This window comes from Pleurodeles waltl, chromosome 4_1 (assembly GCF_031143425.1).
Source record: "Pleurodeles waltl isolate 20211129_DDA chromosome 4_1, aPleWal1.hap1.20221129, whole genome shotgun sequence".
NCBI classification, from domain to species: Eukaryota; Metazoa; Chordata; class Amphibia; order Caudata; family Salamandridae; genus Pleurodeles; species Pleurodeles waltl.
Window position 1 is genome coordinate 996,680,058 of NC_090442.1, and position 17,884 is coordinate 996,697,941.

Genomic DNA, 17,884 nt, shown 5'->3' on the forward strand with positions numbered 1-17,884 from the left:
TATTATTAAGTTATAAAGTATGCTTGTCAATACATGGATTGATAATTCAAAACAAAATTGAAGAGGTCTTGTATGACTAACGTGTCGACGATGTTTTGACCCTCATGCTGGATACTAGGGTCTCATCAGGACAAAAAATTACCTGGGGAATGGTGAAAGGTTGGAATTATTAAAGCCTCAGTTGGATGTGGAATATTGGTATCACTGTCTGACCCAGAATGGTGCTTTTGTCACCTTAATATGAGAGCTGGATATACTGGCAGCATCTTCCCACAGCGGGGAACGCTGTATTTTCTTAATTCTGAAGTCTGAATACAAGGGTACAGTGGTAAAGAGGTCAGATTTACCTTGGGTATGTTTGGGAATGGCAAAGGTCAACAACAGTTGTGGCAGCATGAAAAAGGAAGCAGGAGGGGGAGCATAGATCATAAAAGGTGCTGAGTAAGGTCAGAAAAAGCACTGGGGAAGAAGCGGTAGTAAGGTTGGTGAAGATAGTGGTGGGAGAAAGGGGAGGGTTGGGCATCAATGAGAGTGTGCAGGGGAAAAGAGGTAGATGGGTGTGGTTGGAGTGTGCCTCAGCAGGGAAGAGGAACAGGGACAGATAGATAGGTATGGTGTCCGGGCAGGGCAAGAGTTGAGTGTTGGGGTGGTACAAGGAGGCAAGAGGTAGTGAGCTTCATATTCGGTAGGGTCTTGTATGGCCCTGTTAGAAATGGGGTCTCTAGTTGGCAGTCACTTTACACCCCGTCCAAGTAGGGACCCTCACTCTCATCAGGATAAGGGAGAAACCCAGCTCAGATAACCCCTGCTCACCTCCTTGGTAGCTTAGCATGAGCAGTCAGGCTTATCCCAGAAGCAATGTGTAAAGCATTTGCGCATAACACATAGTAATACAGTGAAAACACTACAAAAAGACATCACACCAGTTTTAGAAAAATACCCAAAATGTATATGTGTAAAACAAGACCAAAACGAGAAAAATCCAAAATACAAATAAAGAATATATGAATTTTGCAATAATTACTTAAAGATACAGTTCCTTGAAGTCGATAGCTCCTTCTGGGTCTATCACGGCATCGTGAACAACAAATTCAACAGCTCAGGCCAGCTGTGGCGTTGTGGGTCAGCTATGGTGTCGGGAAGGCCCACAAAAAGTACCTCCGAAATGTAGGCTATTGTGATCCTCACGATGAGATCGGGAGTGCCGCGTCGCTGGCGTCGCTGGCGTCGGCAGGCGTTGGCGGGCATCGGTTCAAGAGGTCGGTGAAGGGGTCATGGGGACCTTGAAGTCACACGTGTTGCAGGTTGAACTCCGGGCTAATGACGAAGTCAGGAACGCTGGCGTTGATGGTGTTGGGGGTGTGGTGGAAGCAGGACGATGTGAAGGTGTGGTGCCTACAGGTCAGAGTGCAGGCAGCGGCTCAGTGACGGCATCCTGCGGTGTCAGTGAGACCAGGGCTGCAGTGTGAAGCGGGGTAGTGCGACATCTCCAGGTCACTGTGCAGCCTGTGGCGTTTTCGTTGTTGAAGCACTGTCATTGGTAGGCCCAAGTTGGCGGTACAATGCAGGGCGTGCTCCATGCGGCGCCATGGATCAAGGTGCAGACAGGGGCATCTGTTGACGATGCTGGAGTCGATGGAGCTGGCTTCAATGGATGGGGGCTGCGGTGCAGGTCGGTGCTTCTTGTACCTCACAAGCGGTGTCCTGAGGCCCCGTTGCAGGCAGCGGCATCGGTGTCAGCATAGAGCGGCGTCATTGGGAAGACCAAGGCTGCAGTGTGATCGAGGCAATGCGGAGTGCGGGGCCCAAAGGTCACGGTTCAAGCAGCGGCTCAGTGATGGCGTCAGGAGGCGGCGTCAGTGGGACCAGGGTTGTGGTGCAACGCAGGGCATGGCTCCATGCAGCAGTGTCAGGTCACGGTGCAGGCAGCGACGGCGTTGCAGTCTTTTTTCTTCTGTTGCAGCACAAACCACACAGTTCCTAGTGCAGTAGGCAAATGAATCTGTTATCTTTGATATCCCTGAGACTTCCAACAGGAGGCAAGCTCTACTTCAAGCCCTTGGAGAAACTTCACAAGCAGGGCACACAGCAAAGTCTAGTTTTTGCCCTCTTTAAGGCAGAAGCATAAACTGCAGGCCAACCCAGCAAAGCACACACAGCAAAGGGGCAGTATTCCTCCTCCAGCTCTTCAGCTCTTCTCCTCGGCAGAGGTTCCTCTTGATCCAGAAGTGTTGTACCAGTCTGGGGTTTTGGGTCCATTACTTATACCCTTCTCTGCCTTTGAAGTAGACAAACATCAAAGGATAGTCTCTGTTGTTCACAAGACCCTGCCTTGCCCAGGCCTGGCTCCAGACGCACTCCAGCAGGTCAGAGACTGCAGTGTGTGAGGACAGGCACAGCCCTTTCAGGGGTCAGCTCCTCCCTCTCCACTCTAGCCCAGGAAGGCTCATCAGGATGTGCAGATCACACCCCAGCTCCCTTTGTGTCACTGTCTAGAGGGAATTCACAAACAGCCCAACTGTCTGTCTGACCCAGACGTGGATTCCACAGGCAGGCAGAGGCACAGAATGGTTAAGCAGGACAATGTCCACTTTCTAAAAGTGGCATTTTCAAAGAGACAATCTAAAAACCAATTCTACCAAAAGATGTATCTTTTAAAATGTGCGTTCAGAGACCCCAAACTTCACATCTCTAACTGCTTCCAATGGGAAACTGCACTTAAAATATATTTAAAGCCAGTCCCCACGTTAACCTATGGGAAAGATAGGCCTTACAATAGTGAAAAACAAATTTGGCAGTATTTCACTATCAGGCCATGTAAAACACACCATTACATGTCCTACCTTTTAAATACACTGCACCCTGCCCATGGGCTACATACGGCCTACTTTAGGAGTTACATGTAGCAAAATGGAAGGTTTGGGCCTGGCAAGTGGGTGCATTTGCCAGGTTGAATTGGTAGTGCAACACTACACGCACACAGACACTGCAGTGGCAAGTCTGAGACATGTTTACAGGGCTACTCATGTGGGTGGCACAATCAGTGCTGCAGCCCCACTAGTAGTATTTGTTTTACAGGCCCCGGGCACCTCTAGTGCACTTTACTAGGGACGTTTTAGTAAATCAAATATGACAATCAGGGATAAACCAATCACCAATACAATTTACACAGAGAGCATATGCACTTTAGCCCTGGTCAGCAGTGGTGAAGTTCCCAGAGTCCTAATGGCAACAAAAATAGGGAAGAAAAAATATGAGGAAGGAGGCAAAAAGTTTGAGGATGACCATCAAAAAAGGGCCAAGTCCAACAGGCTCTTATACCCCAGAAGGTAGACAGGGTACAATCTAGGGTGGTTGACCCAGTAGTAGCAAAGGACCAGTGGAGAGGCAAACAGGGAAGGTCTGGAATGGAGTTTATGGATTTAGGGGCAAACAGAGGGCATTTGAGTGAGGAGGCTGTTGGTGGATTTGAGATGAAAGATATGGTTACTTTTATTATGTTAATGATCAAGAAAGGTCTGTCCCCGGTGACTCTTAGCTGGAAAGAAGGCAGAGATTGCCTTCTGTGGTAAGCTGTTATGGGGTCATAAGCAGTTGGCTAGGGCAATGGGGAGGATAATAGTTGTGGTGTGGGCAAGCCAGTGAGGGGTGGTAAGAGGATGAAGAGACCATTGTCACTGATTCCTTTGAGGAGTGTTCTACAGGTGCTGGCAGAGGTTTGTATTAATGAAAGCAAGGATGTATTATTCTCCAATGGCAATGGTCTGGTGCTTTTTTGGGGCATTTCAGATGTCAGAGATTCTGGGGGGTTAACAAAGGGGGTGGTTTGAGACGGGAGGAGATGATTGTGAGGAGCTCTAGTGGCACTGCAGAATTATCCTATAAAGCACGTATGTCCAGTATACTGGTGGCAGCAGTATTTGGACTGCAGGTTTGCGGAGAGAGAGAGGGTTTTTCATTACCTTGATGGGTATGCGGTATCTAGCTGTTAATTGCTGAAGGTCTCAGTTAAGGGGCTGAGGGTTTTTGGCCTGACAACTGAGAACATTGGCAGACATTCTTTCAGAATAAGATTGGGAACAAATGCAGAGGCTATGATAATTCAGATGAGAGGATGAAGAGGTGAGGTAGATGGAAGTCAAATTGTTCTCAGTTGTATGAGTGCCCAGAAGGTTTAATCGTGTAAGTTGTGGGTATTAATGCTGTTCTGTGCTGGTTCATTTTGCATACTGTGTTGGGCCCATAGAAGGGGATACTTTTGTAAATGGATATGAGATCACACATACATCAAATGGGCAGTAAGGCGGGTTGAGAAACACAATATGGTAAGCAACTGGGGTTTGCCTACACATAATTTAAGTGAATTGGTGGAACAAAGGGGTGATGGTGGGAGTTGTTGCCGGTGTAGGAATGGCTTTCTTAGTCTGTGGTGCCCTGATGTGCTCTTAATTTGATTAGAGAATGATTTTGTGTAATTGAAAGGGTTGGGACTGTTGAAGAGCATAAAAAGAGATCCAGATAGCCATTATTTGGATGGAAGTACTGCCTTAGAGGGATTGGAGGGGAGCAAGGAATCCATCAGCAATAGGTAGGGCAAGGAGGAATGTCAATATAGAATTGCACAATTATAGAAGAGAAGAAGGAAGGAAGAAGGGATGTTGTATTCAGAAATATGAGCAAGATATTTCTTTTGGGTTGATGGTGTGTACCACTCAGAAATGTAATCCAACTGCAAGAGGCACTGGAGTCTTACTGGGCATGTGTGGAAAGGGCTGGCATTGTAAAAATGGGTGGCAGAAAATGTGCTTTCTGAGTGACAGATTTGCAGGACGTTTTAGGAGTTAACTCGGGTTGATTATGCTACTGAGCAGGTGGACCAGCTTCTGAGGAGTGGGGGGGAGATTGTGATGGAGGATTCTGAAGGATTAGAATTCAGGGGCCAAATCAGACCCAAAACCTGTAGCTACTTTATGCAGGGCAGGAGGGCAAAGATGGGCTGTTGCACCTGTGGGGAACATTGTGGAGCGGTAATTTAGGGGTGGAGATGTAAGGCTGATTTTTGCATAGTGAGGCCTTAAGGACAGTCTGTAAGGCAAAGTACCTAGGGTTGTTTATCATGATGAGCACATGTATCACTAAAGCAGCCGTTTTCACACACACTTTTCTGTGTTGAGTAGCTAATAGAGTGCACACTCTCAAAGGATCAGGCACTATATCCATTGCCCATTAACACTCCATGGTGCATCACATCCCACAATCCATCACCCGAGTATTACTGCATTCGGACATTAATGCGTGCAGACTGGAGAGGCATACATTACAGAACATATAGGTGGTCATTCTGACTTCGGCGGTATTAGGAAAAGACTGCCGAAGCCCTATGTGCCAGAAGACTGCCAGTGCTGGTGGTCTTCTGACCACCATATTATGAGTGCTGAAGGATTTCTGCCACAATTTGGGGGGAAATCCTCCAGCAGTCGTGCTGGTGGTCGGAGGCGAAGAGTCGGTTCCACCGCTGGCCCGGCCCCCCAGAAGGAGTCGGTCGTCGTATTACAACCTGTAATATGGACTGGTGGTGTCCTGATGGCGGGGCGCTGCCAGCAGTGGGAGCACCGGAATCCTGTCCCCTCAGGGAGGAGCACCTCGTCAGACGACGTAAGTGTCCTCCGCAAGGAGAGGGGGGCAGGGTGTGTGAATGGATGTGTGTGAGTGTGTGTATGCGTGTCGTGAATGAGGGAGGGAGGAGGAGTGTTTGTGAATGCGTGCGTGTGTGTGTAAATGTGGTGATGGCGATGCGTGTTTGGGTGAATGTGAATGCTGAGTCAGGGTGCATGTGTGCATGTATGTAGACAGGGGTGGGGGTTGTGTGTGTATATATGTTGAGGAAAGGAGGGGTGGGGGATGGAGTGTGAATGTGTGTCAATGGGGGTGAATGTAGTTAGTGCGTGTGTGAGTGGGGGTGTTGTGTGTGTGTACATGTATGTGTGTATGGATTTGGGGGTGTCACATGTGTGAGCGCGTGTGAGTGTAAGTGTGTTGTGAGTGTGAGTGAGTGTCAGGGTGTGTGTGTCTGTGGGTGTATGTGGGTGCGTGCGTTTATGCAGGGGAGGGTGGGGGTAAGTACAGGGATCAGGAGTGGGGAGTAAGTACGTGTATGCATGAGGTTTGGGGGTTCACTACTGGGAGCTGGAGGTCCTAGGGGGTTTAGGGAGGTGGGGGGGTAGGAATTTTGTAAGGTAAGGGGGCGTGGGGGCTCTTGAGTAGATGGGGGGTGGAGGAGTCATCTACCGGTGACAGGAATGCAAATTCTTGTCACCGTTAGCCTTTCCGACAGGGATTTTGTGGTGGTGCTACCGCGACAAAATCCCTGGCGGAAAGGGGACTCATGATACCTCTGGTGGTATTGGGTGGACCGCCGGGTCCGAGATCCTTATCTCCAGCCCGCCGGTCCGACCGCCCTGGCGGTAAGCACGGGAAAGTGGTAGTTTGGCACAGACCAAACTGTCACACTCCTAATTTGCCGGTCTTCACCGCCGGCCCGGTCTTCGAACCACCATAGTCTGTCTTCTCTTCCACTACCAATACCTTTCAATGCTGCATCTTCCCGAACCAGCATGTATTCTCACGAGATTAGCGGGAATCTAGAAAAAGGTGATAATGGCTACAAAATGTCACACCCTTGTGTGCATCCACACCTCATCCAAACCAGAAGAGACAGAGCACCGTTGGGATTTGTCAAGCCCCATCCTTAGCTATACCTTGATCCAAGACCGCTCCCTTGAGCAAACCTGAGGTGTGAACATTCCTTGGAAACATGAGAATAGGCCCTGCTTTAATATTTCTTTGTTTGGGTGGCTGGACTCCTGACCCATATACCCTTCAACTAAAGTACTGAGTACATATTGTGAGACAATGGCATGTACACCATGTCCATTTCAAGCACCAGCAGACTTTATCATGTGCATAGCCTATTGCCTCGTGGGAATTGAGTGCACTATATTCTGTGTTTAATTAGTAAAGGAATATGTGCTGGTTCCTAATGTTTACCTCATACGCGCTCTGGCAGTGTTCTGCATACTCTTGATTCCACCTATTGCCTCTTCAATGCACCAGCAGACACCCTGTGTCTCTTTCTTTCACTTTTGAAAGTTGTTTTCATTCCTCCTCTCTCCCTTTGCCACTGTTTTTCAATTCTTATCATATACCTTCTTTTCCCCTTTTGTGCTTTTTTCTCTTTTGCTCTGGGTCAATCTGAACAAACCTAAAAATGTGTGACGTTGGGCCCCACCTGCAACCACCAGTTCGAAGTAACCACTGTTCTCAACCCTCCTCTTTGAACAATCTTCTTTTTTAAGTTTTTTTTAAGATGAGTTGCTTTTCTTGGTAAAGTTGTCCTTTTCAGGTGTGATGTTGTAGACATGAAAAATGGCTTTGTCCTACTGAGAACTGATAAAGTAGGTTCACAACCCACCTGGCCTTTATCCTAATTAGGACCCTTTTTCATACTTTGATCCATGATATAAAGGACATATGTACATATGGGCTGGTGATGCACTGAGGTCATTGACGGGAGGCTGCTTTTTATGTTACCACAACAAATGCCCACTGGAGGGGCTAGATTACAAAAAATGGCACCAAATGGGCGCTCAGCTGCAACAAATAGCCTTAAAATGGCTTAGTGCTGTGGAAAATAGAAATCTAAAAATCTTTGCGCCAGATCTGCTTCTTATAGTTAAAGAGCACGAGTGGCAGTGAATGTCAGACAAATGTTAGTGACAAGTGTAAGAGACAGAGGGCCTCATTACCAACCTGGCTGCAAGGATCGCAGGTGGCGGTCGGAGCACCAGATTACAACCCTGGTAGTCTGGCTTCCAGAGAACCACCAGCTCTGCCAGGATCGGAGATCCCGGTGGTTTGAGGTGGTGGCAGTCCTAATCCGCCAAACTTGAAATCGGGCCCAGAGTGTTAAATTGTTAAACTACATTGACTTTATCAAATATGAGTCTTCCGAAATAAAGAGAATTCACAAAATTGTAGGGTCACGTGCACCCCTAGAAGTTGCGTTGGGGGAGAGGAATGGAATAACATTGAGAGGAAACTGACTAATTCCAGACTGGATTAGAAAAAGGGTCAATCTTTAGGGTAGTCAATAAAGGACATGCATCAAATGCTTACTATGAGAACCTTTTTGCCAGTGCTTAATTTGTAAATGAAACAGTGCCAGTGCCCACATTTCTGCTCTGAAACACGGGACCGGTGTAAATAAATTTGCGTGCATGAAATACGAATGGTGGGTAGCCCTAAATCTACCTCATGCATCCACTATCAATCACTCCCTGTCGCTTTATCTTTCTCTTGGAGGCTCCTGCTTTCTCCCTTTGTGACGATTTTCCGTCTTTTTCTTTCTCTGTCATTTCTGTTTGTGTATTTTTCCCTCTACCGTTCTAGACATAAGTCTGATACAGAAACATACGCACCGGTCCCCAAAAATAAGTGCTGGTGTCCCCCACCGGCAACCACTGGCTCAAATTAAGCACTGACTACATTGTGAATCACTACAACACCATGGTAAGTTTTTAATGCATTTACTAATACCTTGACCCCACTACATCATCCCTACAAATGCCTTGATTTTTTTTGTTGTGGTTACTTCTGTTATTTTTTCTTTACTGAATTAACAATAATTGAATGCTTTTTTTAATTAATTGACATATGTCATGTAGCCCTTACACCTACCATGACTTTTAGATTAATTGGTTTAATTATTATTTTTAATCCTCGCGCTACCTAGTTATAAATGTAACCGTTAATTATTTAGTCCTAAAACAATTTTTATTTTTCTTATGCTCATCCTAAAACTATTTTTATCATTTTAAAACGCATTTTAAAACCATACCACTGAAAAAAATACCTTTTAAAGTGTTTTATTATTTACTTTTTAAGCCTAACACCAAACCAGATTTTAACGATTTTCTGTTTTTTAATCAAACAAATCACATTTCTACAAGTTTCCTTCAAAATATCCTTTTTTAAACCGTTAATTTACACTTTATTTAAAAATGTAATAATAACTATATAATGCCATTTTTGAATTTGCATTATTAATCATTTGCCTAATGTTATTAATACTTTTAAGAATAACTATGACAATACTATGTAGCTCTCACTGAGACTCACTAATATGAATACTAGATTCTCATCTCATTATCTAGTTAATGTCACTCAGAACTTAGTGATAAAATCCCCGTTTTCACTGCTATTGATCAATAAAGGAATATATTTAGCGTAGTATATTTCAGTGGGACCCTCTAAAACACCTCTCTTTATTAAGACATACAATTATTAAAATGCAATATATCAAATATTCATGGTATTATTTTTTTACTCTATAATGTATGGCATTTCAATTTGCATATGTTGGGTTCTCCTACGCATGCCATTTTTATACAAAAATAACATATTTTAAAACTAATTATATTAAACATTCACATTATTAATTATATTATTAGTATTTCTCAATAATATATTTGGGTTGAGGCCCAATTCACATTCATACTTTTTAAATTGTATTTTAAACATTTCTTAACTTAAAATAAATGTATTACTATTCCTTATTGTTTTACTTCGTTCACATTCTAAATAAACTTGTTTTGCTTGATTTACATACCATGCAGTGGCTTATCAATGTAGTAATGGTCGTGCTGAGGGGGTATATTGTAGCACCCAATCTTTTCCTCGGAGTATATTGCAACTCCTTCAGGGGAGACAGCCAGCGTAGCCTACCTCTGGTTCAATCTGCACAGATGTGCAGTCTTTCTTCAAGAGAAAAAGTGAACTCTGACTTGACATGTAGAGCTAACTAATAACCACAAACTGCTGCAGTTTGGCAACACAGTTTGCCACTCTGGTTCAAAGTTATCCCAAAACCCTAGACGGTAGACAGTCATTCAGATTTGCACCTTTGTTCTAGATGTTTTACAGTTCCAAAGCAACCAGCTTCCAAAGGTCCACTGTCAATCTGATTTCCCTGAGGATGGCCATCATCTCACAATGTCCACGTGGTTTGTAGATGTGAGTCAGACAGCCATCTAATATGCATCTGTTGATGAACCAGTATCACTTGAGCAAACCAGAACATAGGATGTAGGGGATGGGCAGACAGTCCATCACCTGTGTGTAGCAGTAGCTGTGCCTAAGCCATTAACTTTGTTCAGGTGTTTCATCTTCCAGGCCACAGGCCATGACATACTTGAACAAGCTTGATCCAGATGGGCCAAGAACATATCTTCCGCCTCTACTGAAAGTTGTGTGAATCCACCAAACACATATACTTGGCTTTACAATGGCTTCAGTCGGTGGGGGAAGGCAGCAAAGAGGGATATACAAGGAATGGGAGACAGCAGGCTTCTGATTGCAGCTAAACCTACAAAGCAGCCCACAAACTTAGAGGCAACATACATGCATGTGGAGGGCATACTAGGGGATACCTTCATGTGTCTAAGCACTACGTCACACACCGTTTACATTTTCTGGAAATGAAAGGATCAGCCATGACAGACTACAAGATTTACACAGGACGTGCAAACAGTCTGCCGAAAGGCCTTTGCCACAAATCTATAAATCAGCTTTCCCAAACATTTATCGTGTAACAGTCTGGTTATTGGTACGGTGCTCACCAATGACTGTTGGTGAGTGACAACCAAAATCAACCAAAGCACCTGTCAGAGGACTCATGACATAAATCTCCTGCCCAGGAAAACATGCAAGATCCAAAACCACACCCTAATGTACCTTTTTATAACATGCTGTACCATAAGCATATACAATAGCATACCATGCAATATAACAACACACCATATTATACAATACCATATTATTTTGTACCTTAGTTCACATTATGGCATAACACCTAACTGCACTGTACAGTACCATATGCACCACTCTACAGCATACTATACCATACCATATGGAACAGCACGGTGCTATACTATAGCATACCATACAATACAGTATTGTAACATTTCATATGGTACTTGTTCATACAATACCACATTCTATTATGCAGTACTGTAAAATACAAAACTATGCCACATTCAACCAGACTAGACAACATGTCCTCCTCATTTAGACCCCTTTCGCACAAGGAGCTCCTATCACCAAGCCATCCTACTTGTCAAAAGGTTATAGAGAACTACAGCCCAAATCAGGACTTCCTGTAAAGAAATTGCCCTGTCCTGAAGAACAAAGAACAAGGAAAAAGATCACACAAGATGGCATAAACTGGAGCAAATCAAATAAAATAAGCAGGCAGAGAAGGTGGCCTATTTCACTATACCTTCAGGAGACTGAATGTGTGAAGAGGCCATGGCTGTCTCCAGACCATAATTGTGTCAACCCAGATTTTGTCTACTGACTCTGGCCTTCCAAGCAGTGATAAGTGTTGCCATACTCTGATTGTGTCAAAAAGCTGTGTAGGTCTCCAGACCATGAACGTATCAATAAGTAAAGTCTGTCTCAAGAACCTGTATGTGTCTGGGTAGATATGGAAAGTAGCTGTGTCTATTTTCAGACTCTGATGGTGTTCAGAAGCCGCGCCTGCCTCCAGACCTTGAGTGTGGTAAGAAAAAAAGTATTTCTGCAGACTCACACAGTGTCTGAGTAATGTAGAGGCTCCTCCTGACCCAGATTATTTCTGGGCACAGGAGAGGTGTAGAAAATGTGTCTAGCTCCGGGGCTGTTTCTGATAGCTTCAAAGATTACAAGAAGTCATGGATTTCTCCAGACCTCAAGTGTTAAGAAGTTGAATCTGTTTCGATATTCCAATGTGTTGAGAAGCAGTGTTTGCCTCTAGACCAGGAGTATCTCTGGGCACTGGAGAGGTGGAAAGCAGTTGTGTCTATCTGCAATCTCAGCCCATGAGGGTGCCAAGAAGTCATGTCTGTCTGTAGACAACACCTGTGTCAAGGCACTGGTTAGGCAGAAAAAAACTGTCACTCTCTTCAGGACACACATTTGTTTGTCTAGTAAAGCTGTGGAAAGAAGTCGTACAATGTCAAATTGGAGGGTAACAATATCATGGCTGAAATATTCACCTGCAAAAATATCAACTCCACATTATAGACTAACAGATAGCGTGAGGTGGCATTAAGAATAGTCTAGTAAATTTACACTTCTGGATATATATACTTTCCTTGAAAATATAATGGATTTCGACACTGTGCAAGTTGATATTATTGACCTCAATATTGTGACATACAACCCAGTTCAATTTCAATGCACAACGTTCATGTAACCTCTCCAGAGAGGACTACTGACTCCCCTTTGAGTTACATGCTTGGCTTACATCGCAGCACTAAGAACATTCAATACATCATACTTTTGTCTGCCAGTGATACAATGAGAGCAGGTTAGTACCATATAGCCATTAAGGTTAGTGTCACTATTAGTCCAATCTATAAGGCTAAACGAGTCCTACCTTGTAGAGTAGCCACAAGTCCCGTGCTGACGCCAGAGATGGTATCGTTGACTATCCATTCCTTAACCTTGTATTTGGGCAGCCATTCAAGAACCGGCAGGAAGGACTTGGTTACTTTTAGTGCTTTTCTGGAGGTACAGCTGTCAAACAAAACAATCATTGTCATCAGAAGTCACAGCTGCACATCATTCACATAGTTCATATATAAATCCTAGAGCAAATCAACATAGTGTGAGCTACACTATTTCCAGGTTCTTTTTCAAGGTTAGTTTTTCCATGCTAGTGTAACCTGAATGAGCATCCTCACCTTTGACACTTAGAGGCAGAATTATCTATCTTTCACCCAGCACAACGCAGCAAGCCACCTTGCTGTGCTGCGCGATTTGAAAGGAAAATGGCAGAAATGCACCATATTTAACATTATACAGCGCATTCCTGTCCTTTCCTAATGCTGGTGCACCTTTTGCAGCTTAGCGCCAATGCAGACACTTTTGAGTCAAGTTGCAAGAGAGTCTGCGTTGTAGGCAGGATTGTTTTAGTGCAGGAAGAAACGGCTTTTTGCACAGAAAAAGTCCTGAGAGGCATATTCATCTTTCTGTGTGTGCAGCAGAATGCAGCAGACATAGAAAGGTGAAAAAACGAGGAGAAATAAACCTCACCTGGGAAGGCATAGCATTTTGTCTCATTCCCATGTCTACCAGTATTGGTACATCTGTTAATGTGTCAGAATCCATGGGTGGATGCGTGGGAACACCCACACTCCACCCACGGAATGCCTCCCTGCCACAGAGTAATGCAAGCCAGCAATCTGTGCAGCCTTATGTTACTCTAGAGTTATCAAGCTGTGCAGGGCCACGCAAGGTGGCCTTCCATGGCTTGATGGATCTTACTTAGGATTTGCGTTGCCGTTGCACCCCCTTCCACCACACAAGGGTGATTCAAAACCTTGATAAATATGTGCCTCAGCATCCTATCAACACTTGCCCAAAGGTAACATCCATGGGACTGATCATGGTGATCACGATTGTGTCAAATTCATGAGTTTACCATCTGTCCCTGAAAAGAAAAGAAATATTTCTATAGCTCATCCTTTCCGAAGCACAGTCCTGCTCCTTGTTTTCTCTCTCACATGAGCAAATGGGATGCTTTTGTTTCTGGTTTAACCTTTGCTCTACAAGCCCTTTCAAAATCTATTTTGTGCACAACTGCCCTTTTGATTTCAAGTTCACGCAGGTTTAACATTATTTAACATACCTTGGTGTCCCTGCACCGACCCAGGTCAAGCTTTTGTCATATTGTATGTCTATGTTTAGATAGCTTTGCCATTGCTCAGGAGGAAATCACTATAGAACTCATTATAGGTGGCCCGTTACTCGGTCCAGTAGTCAAGACCCTGGAGATACCATTACTGGCCAAAATTGGTACTTTGTCTACAGGGGTTCAGAAAAATGGGCACATTAAAAGTTGAAGGCCCACTTAAGATTGTAGAATAACCGAGGGAATTAGATTTAATGTGTCTGATTCTACAGGTTATTCCACTTTCTTAGCCAACTTTTCGCACAGGGATTTCAGCTGCTTTAAGCAGCGGGGGAGCTCAGGGAAACTGTGAGCCCGCAGGGATTCTGAGTTACTGCAATCGTGAAGGGCCCAGTAACTTCTGTTACCTGGGGCATCGCAGATAACGTGGCCAGCTCTGCAAAAACCAGAAAACAGGACCTTCCATAAACAGAAGTAGGACTACAATTTTGCATCAAGGAAGGAGCACGGAAATACTTAACTGACATCTCTCACCAACAAAGAAAACACAGACTATGAGAGACTAAGGATCTTAAAATGCAATTTGTACACACAAACAATGGTAATTAAGTTGCATTCTTAAAGAACTGCTAATTAATCCTGCACTGGAACACATAATACCTTCCCTCCATTTATCTTCAGTCAACTTCTCCGAAAACCAGGACATGTTCTAAATTTACTGAAATTTGTCAGGACACATGGTGAAAAACCAAGACCGTCCCTCCAAATCCGGGATAACTGGTAACTTTAATTGGAGATTATGGCCATCTCATAATGAGAGTCTCCATCATTTATTATTACTGTGATCACATCAACGGTTCATGGACCCGACTGCAGTCAGAGACAAGAACACCACACTGAGCCCTCACATCTCATCACCAGTGGTCTGCCCTCAGTCACAGGCTACGATCAGGTCAATCTATGTCTGGCTTCAGCGAAGGTTGGTGAAGCTCTCCTACTCGAACACTTCGACAGCGTAACAACTCGCCCTTTTTCTTTTCTACAACCCAACCAAACATAGTCACAAATACCTGTCGCGTCACAAAGCACCACCATTTGTAGTACATAAAAGTGGACAGGAGTAGGGAGTCGAAAACATAGGATGGTGGAGTCAGTCATATGGTTAAGGGAGTGACTTAACTTTGCAAAGAACAGCAAAAGATAGCTGCGAGAGCAGGCTGTGAGGATGGAAATGGGGCACACAAGGAGGCATATATGACATGAAAGTCGAGACTGAGAAAGAGAATGAAATCAGCGTCAAGAATGGGTAGCAGAAAAACTTGCAGGGTCAAGGGGAGGCAAGGGCAGACTGGCCACTCACTCAAAAGAGCAAAAGCAAGACTGGCCTTTCTGCATTAAAGGCTTAAGGGGAGGGCTTTAAGTGGGATGAAAAAGTTGGGGATCTCTAAAAGGAGAATGGCCAAAGATGCATAACTATGACTACTTTCCCAAGAGGCATGGCCTGTGTAATTAAAGACGTGGCTTAAAACATGTAAACTAAAAGCCTGTGCTTCACACAGTGTGTCGTAAAACAGAAAGGCACACAGTGGTAAAGCCGTCTTCTGTGTCGGGAAATCTGAGAGTCTGCATGTACTGAGGTACTGTTTCCAGATTTTTTTTTATAGAGTGTAGAAGCAGAAACATGTCAATACAGTGTAATGTCTTGGCAACCTCTTGAATAGGGGAAAAGGCATTCCACTATTTGACTGCATTATAATATCATAGCTTTAGGGAGTGCTTGTCGGCAGTCTGAGAAGGACCGAGTTGTAGCTAATATTCAACCTACAAAACATGTTAACAACAGGCTCACAGTGAAGGTAACTTTATCTTCTCTAGGGGCCTGGAGAGTTCATCCGAACATTCTTTTTTTTCGAAAGTGGTCTAAATCTATCAACGTTCCTGTTTAATTTCCAACTATATCGGCCAAAGTCCCTAACCTTTACAGGCAATTCTAAAGAGAAATTATCCAAAATGTCAAGGTCGTCACAGCTCCTAAGAACGTTATTCCTTTCAGAGTCTGACTTGGACCGAAAATTGCCCTGGGCACCAATACTGTATAAAAGGGGCCCCATTAGTGAATGAGCAAGCTCAAATTGTAGCCCATGTTTGCAAACTGGAGCAGTTCTGAACTTGTAAAGACACGCTAGTGCTTTGCAGTATATGACAGACTGCATGGACTTGAGCTTGTGGCAGGCAATGTTTGTTTTAATATCAGGGAATGCAACAATAAAAACAGGCCCAGCAGACCCTAAAACTGGCCTACAAACAGCCAAAGGCCCACACACTGGTGTATGAGACCGGCCCACCGGGACCTGCCTGATTGCCCCATAGGCCAGTTGACCCTAATTCCTTCTCAACAACAAATGATATATGTGATATAAGATTCTACTCTGCTCCCTCTGGGCAGAGTTCAGAGCTGGATGAGGTGACCCATAACTGCCAGATTACCTTATGTAATTAATCTGTGACACCTTGAGCAGTCTTTTTTTTTAAATCAATTTAACATTGCATGCTGCGATTCATGAGTTCACACTTGCAAAACAAAACCACAGGTCCCAGAATGCAACGTGGTGTTTACTGGCACAAAAGCGAGGGCTAGCCACCTCTGCCCATCAAATACACACTGAAGGAAGAGCCCTGGGGTCTTTCACACGAGTAAAGTCTAAGATTATTTGGTACTGAAATCTAATGGGCGCTACGGGTCCACTGGTTTTTACAGCAGGCCTCTGGCTTCCGTGCACGGCCTGCAGGGCTAAAGAAGAGGAACAGAACTGCTGGCAAGTAGCGCGTGCTTGTTTGTGTGCCATGCGCCACTGCTCTGTGTCAGGGATCATCTTGTAACATCTTCTTGGTACCTGCAAGAACCAGCAGTCCGCAGGTTCGTACCTGTTTGGTCTTCAGCGTCGGAACTAACAATAGATTTATCAGTTCCCTCGCATTTGAACTATATCACTGCATAACCAGTGCTTAATTTGTAAATAAAAACGTGCCGGTGCTCAAAGCCCTCCTCTTAAACAGGCCCCTGCTGCAAATAAATGTGGGTACACGGAATACTGAGGCAGCGTAATCATGAAGCCATCACGGGCCTCTTAAATCCATTTACAGCCACTCCCTGCCACTTCGGCTCACTTGTGCAACTTTCTAATTTCTCCAATTATGACGCTTCTACGTTTTTCTCTTCCTCCGTCTTTCCCATTTGTGCCTTTCGCGCGCAGCAAATGCTTGGGGCCGAAGAATAAGCGCCGAACCTCAAAAATATGTGTCAGTGCTCTGCACCGGAAACAACAAGCACTCATTAAGCACTGTTCATAACAAAACAATCCGCTATTAACCACTGTTGAAAAAATGCTTAAATATATAACTTAATATTCATCGTATTCCTTCATGGTTAATTTCAGTCTCTGGGCTAGCTCCTAGAGCAGACAACGGGCACCACTGGTTTTGGGCACTATGTTTTTTTTACAGAGGTAGAATGCCATGGCCTCTGTCGTCGACCCTAGATGTATTCAGCGTAGTAAGGTCTTCGGATTATCTGGGATAGGCAGAGGGGCAAAGCCTTTGCGTTAGCTCCCCTCGGCAGGTCAGCAAGGCCTCTGGACCAGCTCCTACAGGTGGAGCAGCAAGGTATCTGGCTAGCTCCTAGAGGCAGGTTAACAGGACTTCTAGAACAGTACCATGTGACTGAGTAGCAAAGCCTTTGAACTACCTCTTAGAAAAGCGGGGCTTCGGGGATAGCTCCTAGAGTCTTAGCAGCAAGGCATCATGGAAAGCTCCAAGATGCAGAGCATTAAGGTCTCTGGTAAGGGCGCTAGGCTATCTCTTACGGAAGATGAGCAATGCCTTTGGCGTAGCATCTAGAAGCATGGTGGCAAGACCTCTGTGCTTACAAATATCTTCAGTTTAGCAAGGGGAAAAATATTAATATTAATATGGCGCCTGTTACAGATACGACCTAACTCAAATATTTAAGGAGTGAACACATGTCCTAGTTTAACGTACAGAATTTTAGTATACAGCTGCACATGCATATAAGATGCGCACACGATTAAAATACTTAAACAACAATCACTTACAAATGCTTTCTTAGGAAGCTATTTATATGTTTACAGAATG

General features: G+C 44.5%; 1 protein-coding gene across 1 annotated transcript in view; it reads right to left on the minus strand.

Moving 5' to 3' along the window:
- SLC26A4 (solute carrier family 26 member 4) overlaps window positions 1-17,884 on the minus strand; it is a 177,707-nt gene that overhangs the window by 139,403 nt on the left and 20,420 nt on the right. The window contains exon 3 of the mRNA XM_069229830.1: window positions 12,476-12,615. Within this exon, the coding sequence (XP_069085931.1) occupies window positions 12,476-12,615 (140 nt within the window). The remainder of the gene's footprint in view (window positions 1-12,475; window positions 12,616-17,884) is intronic.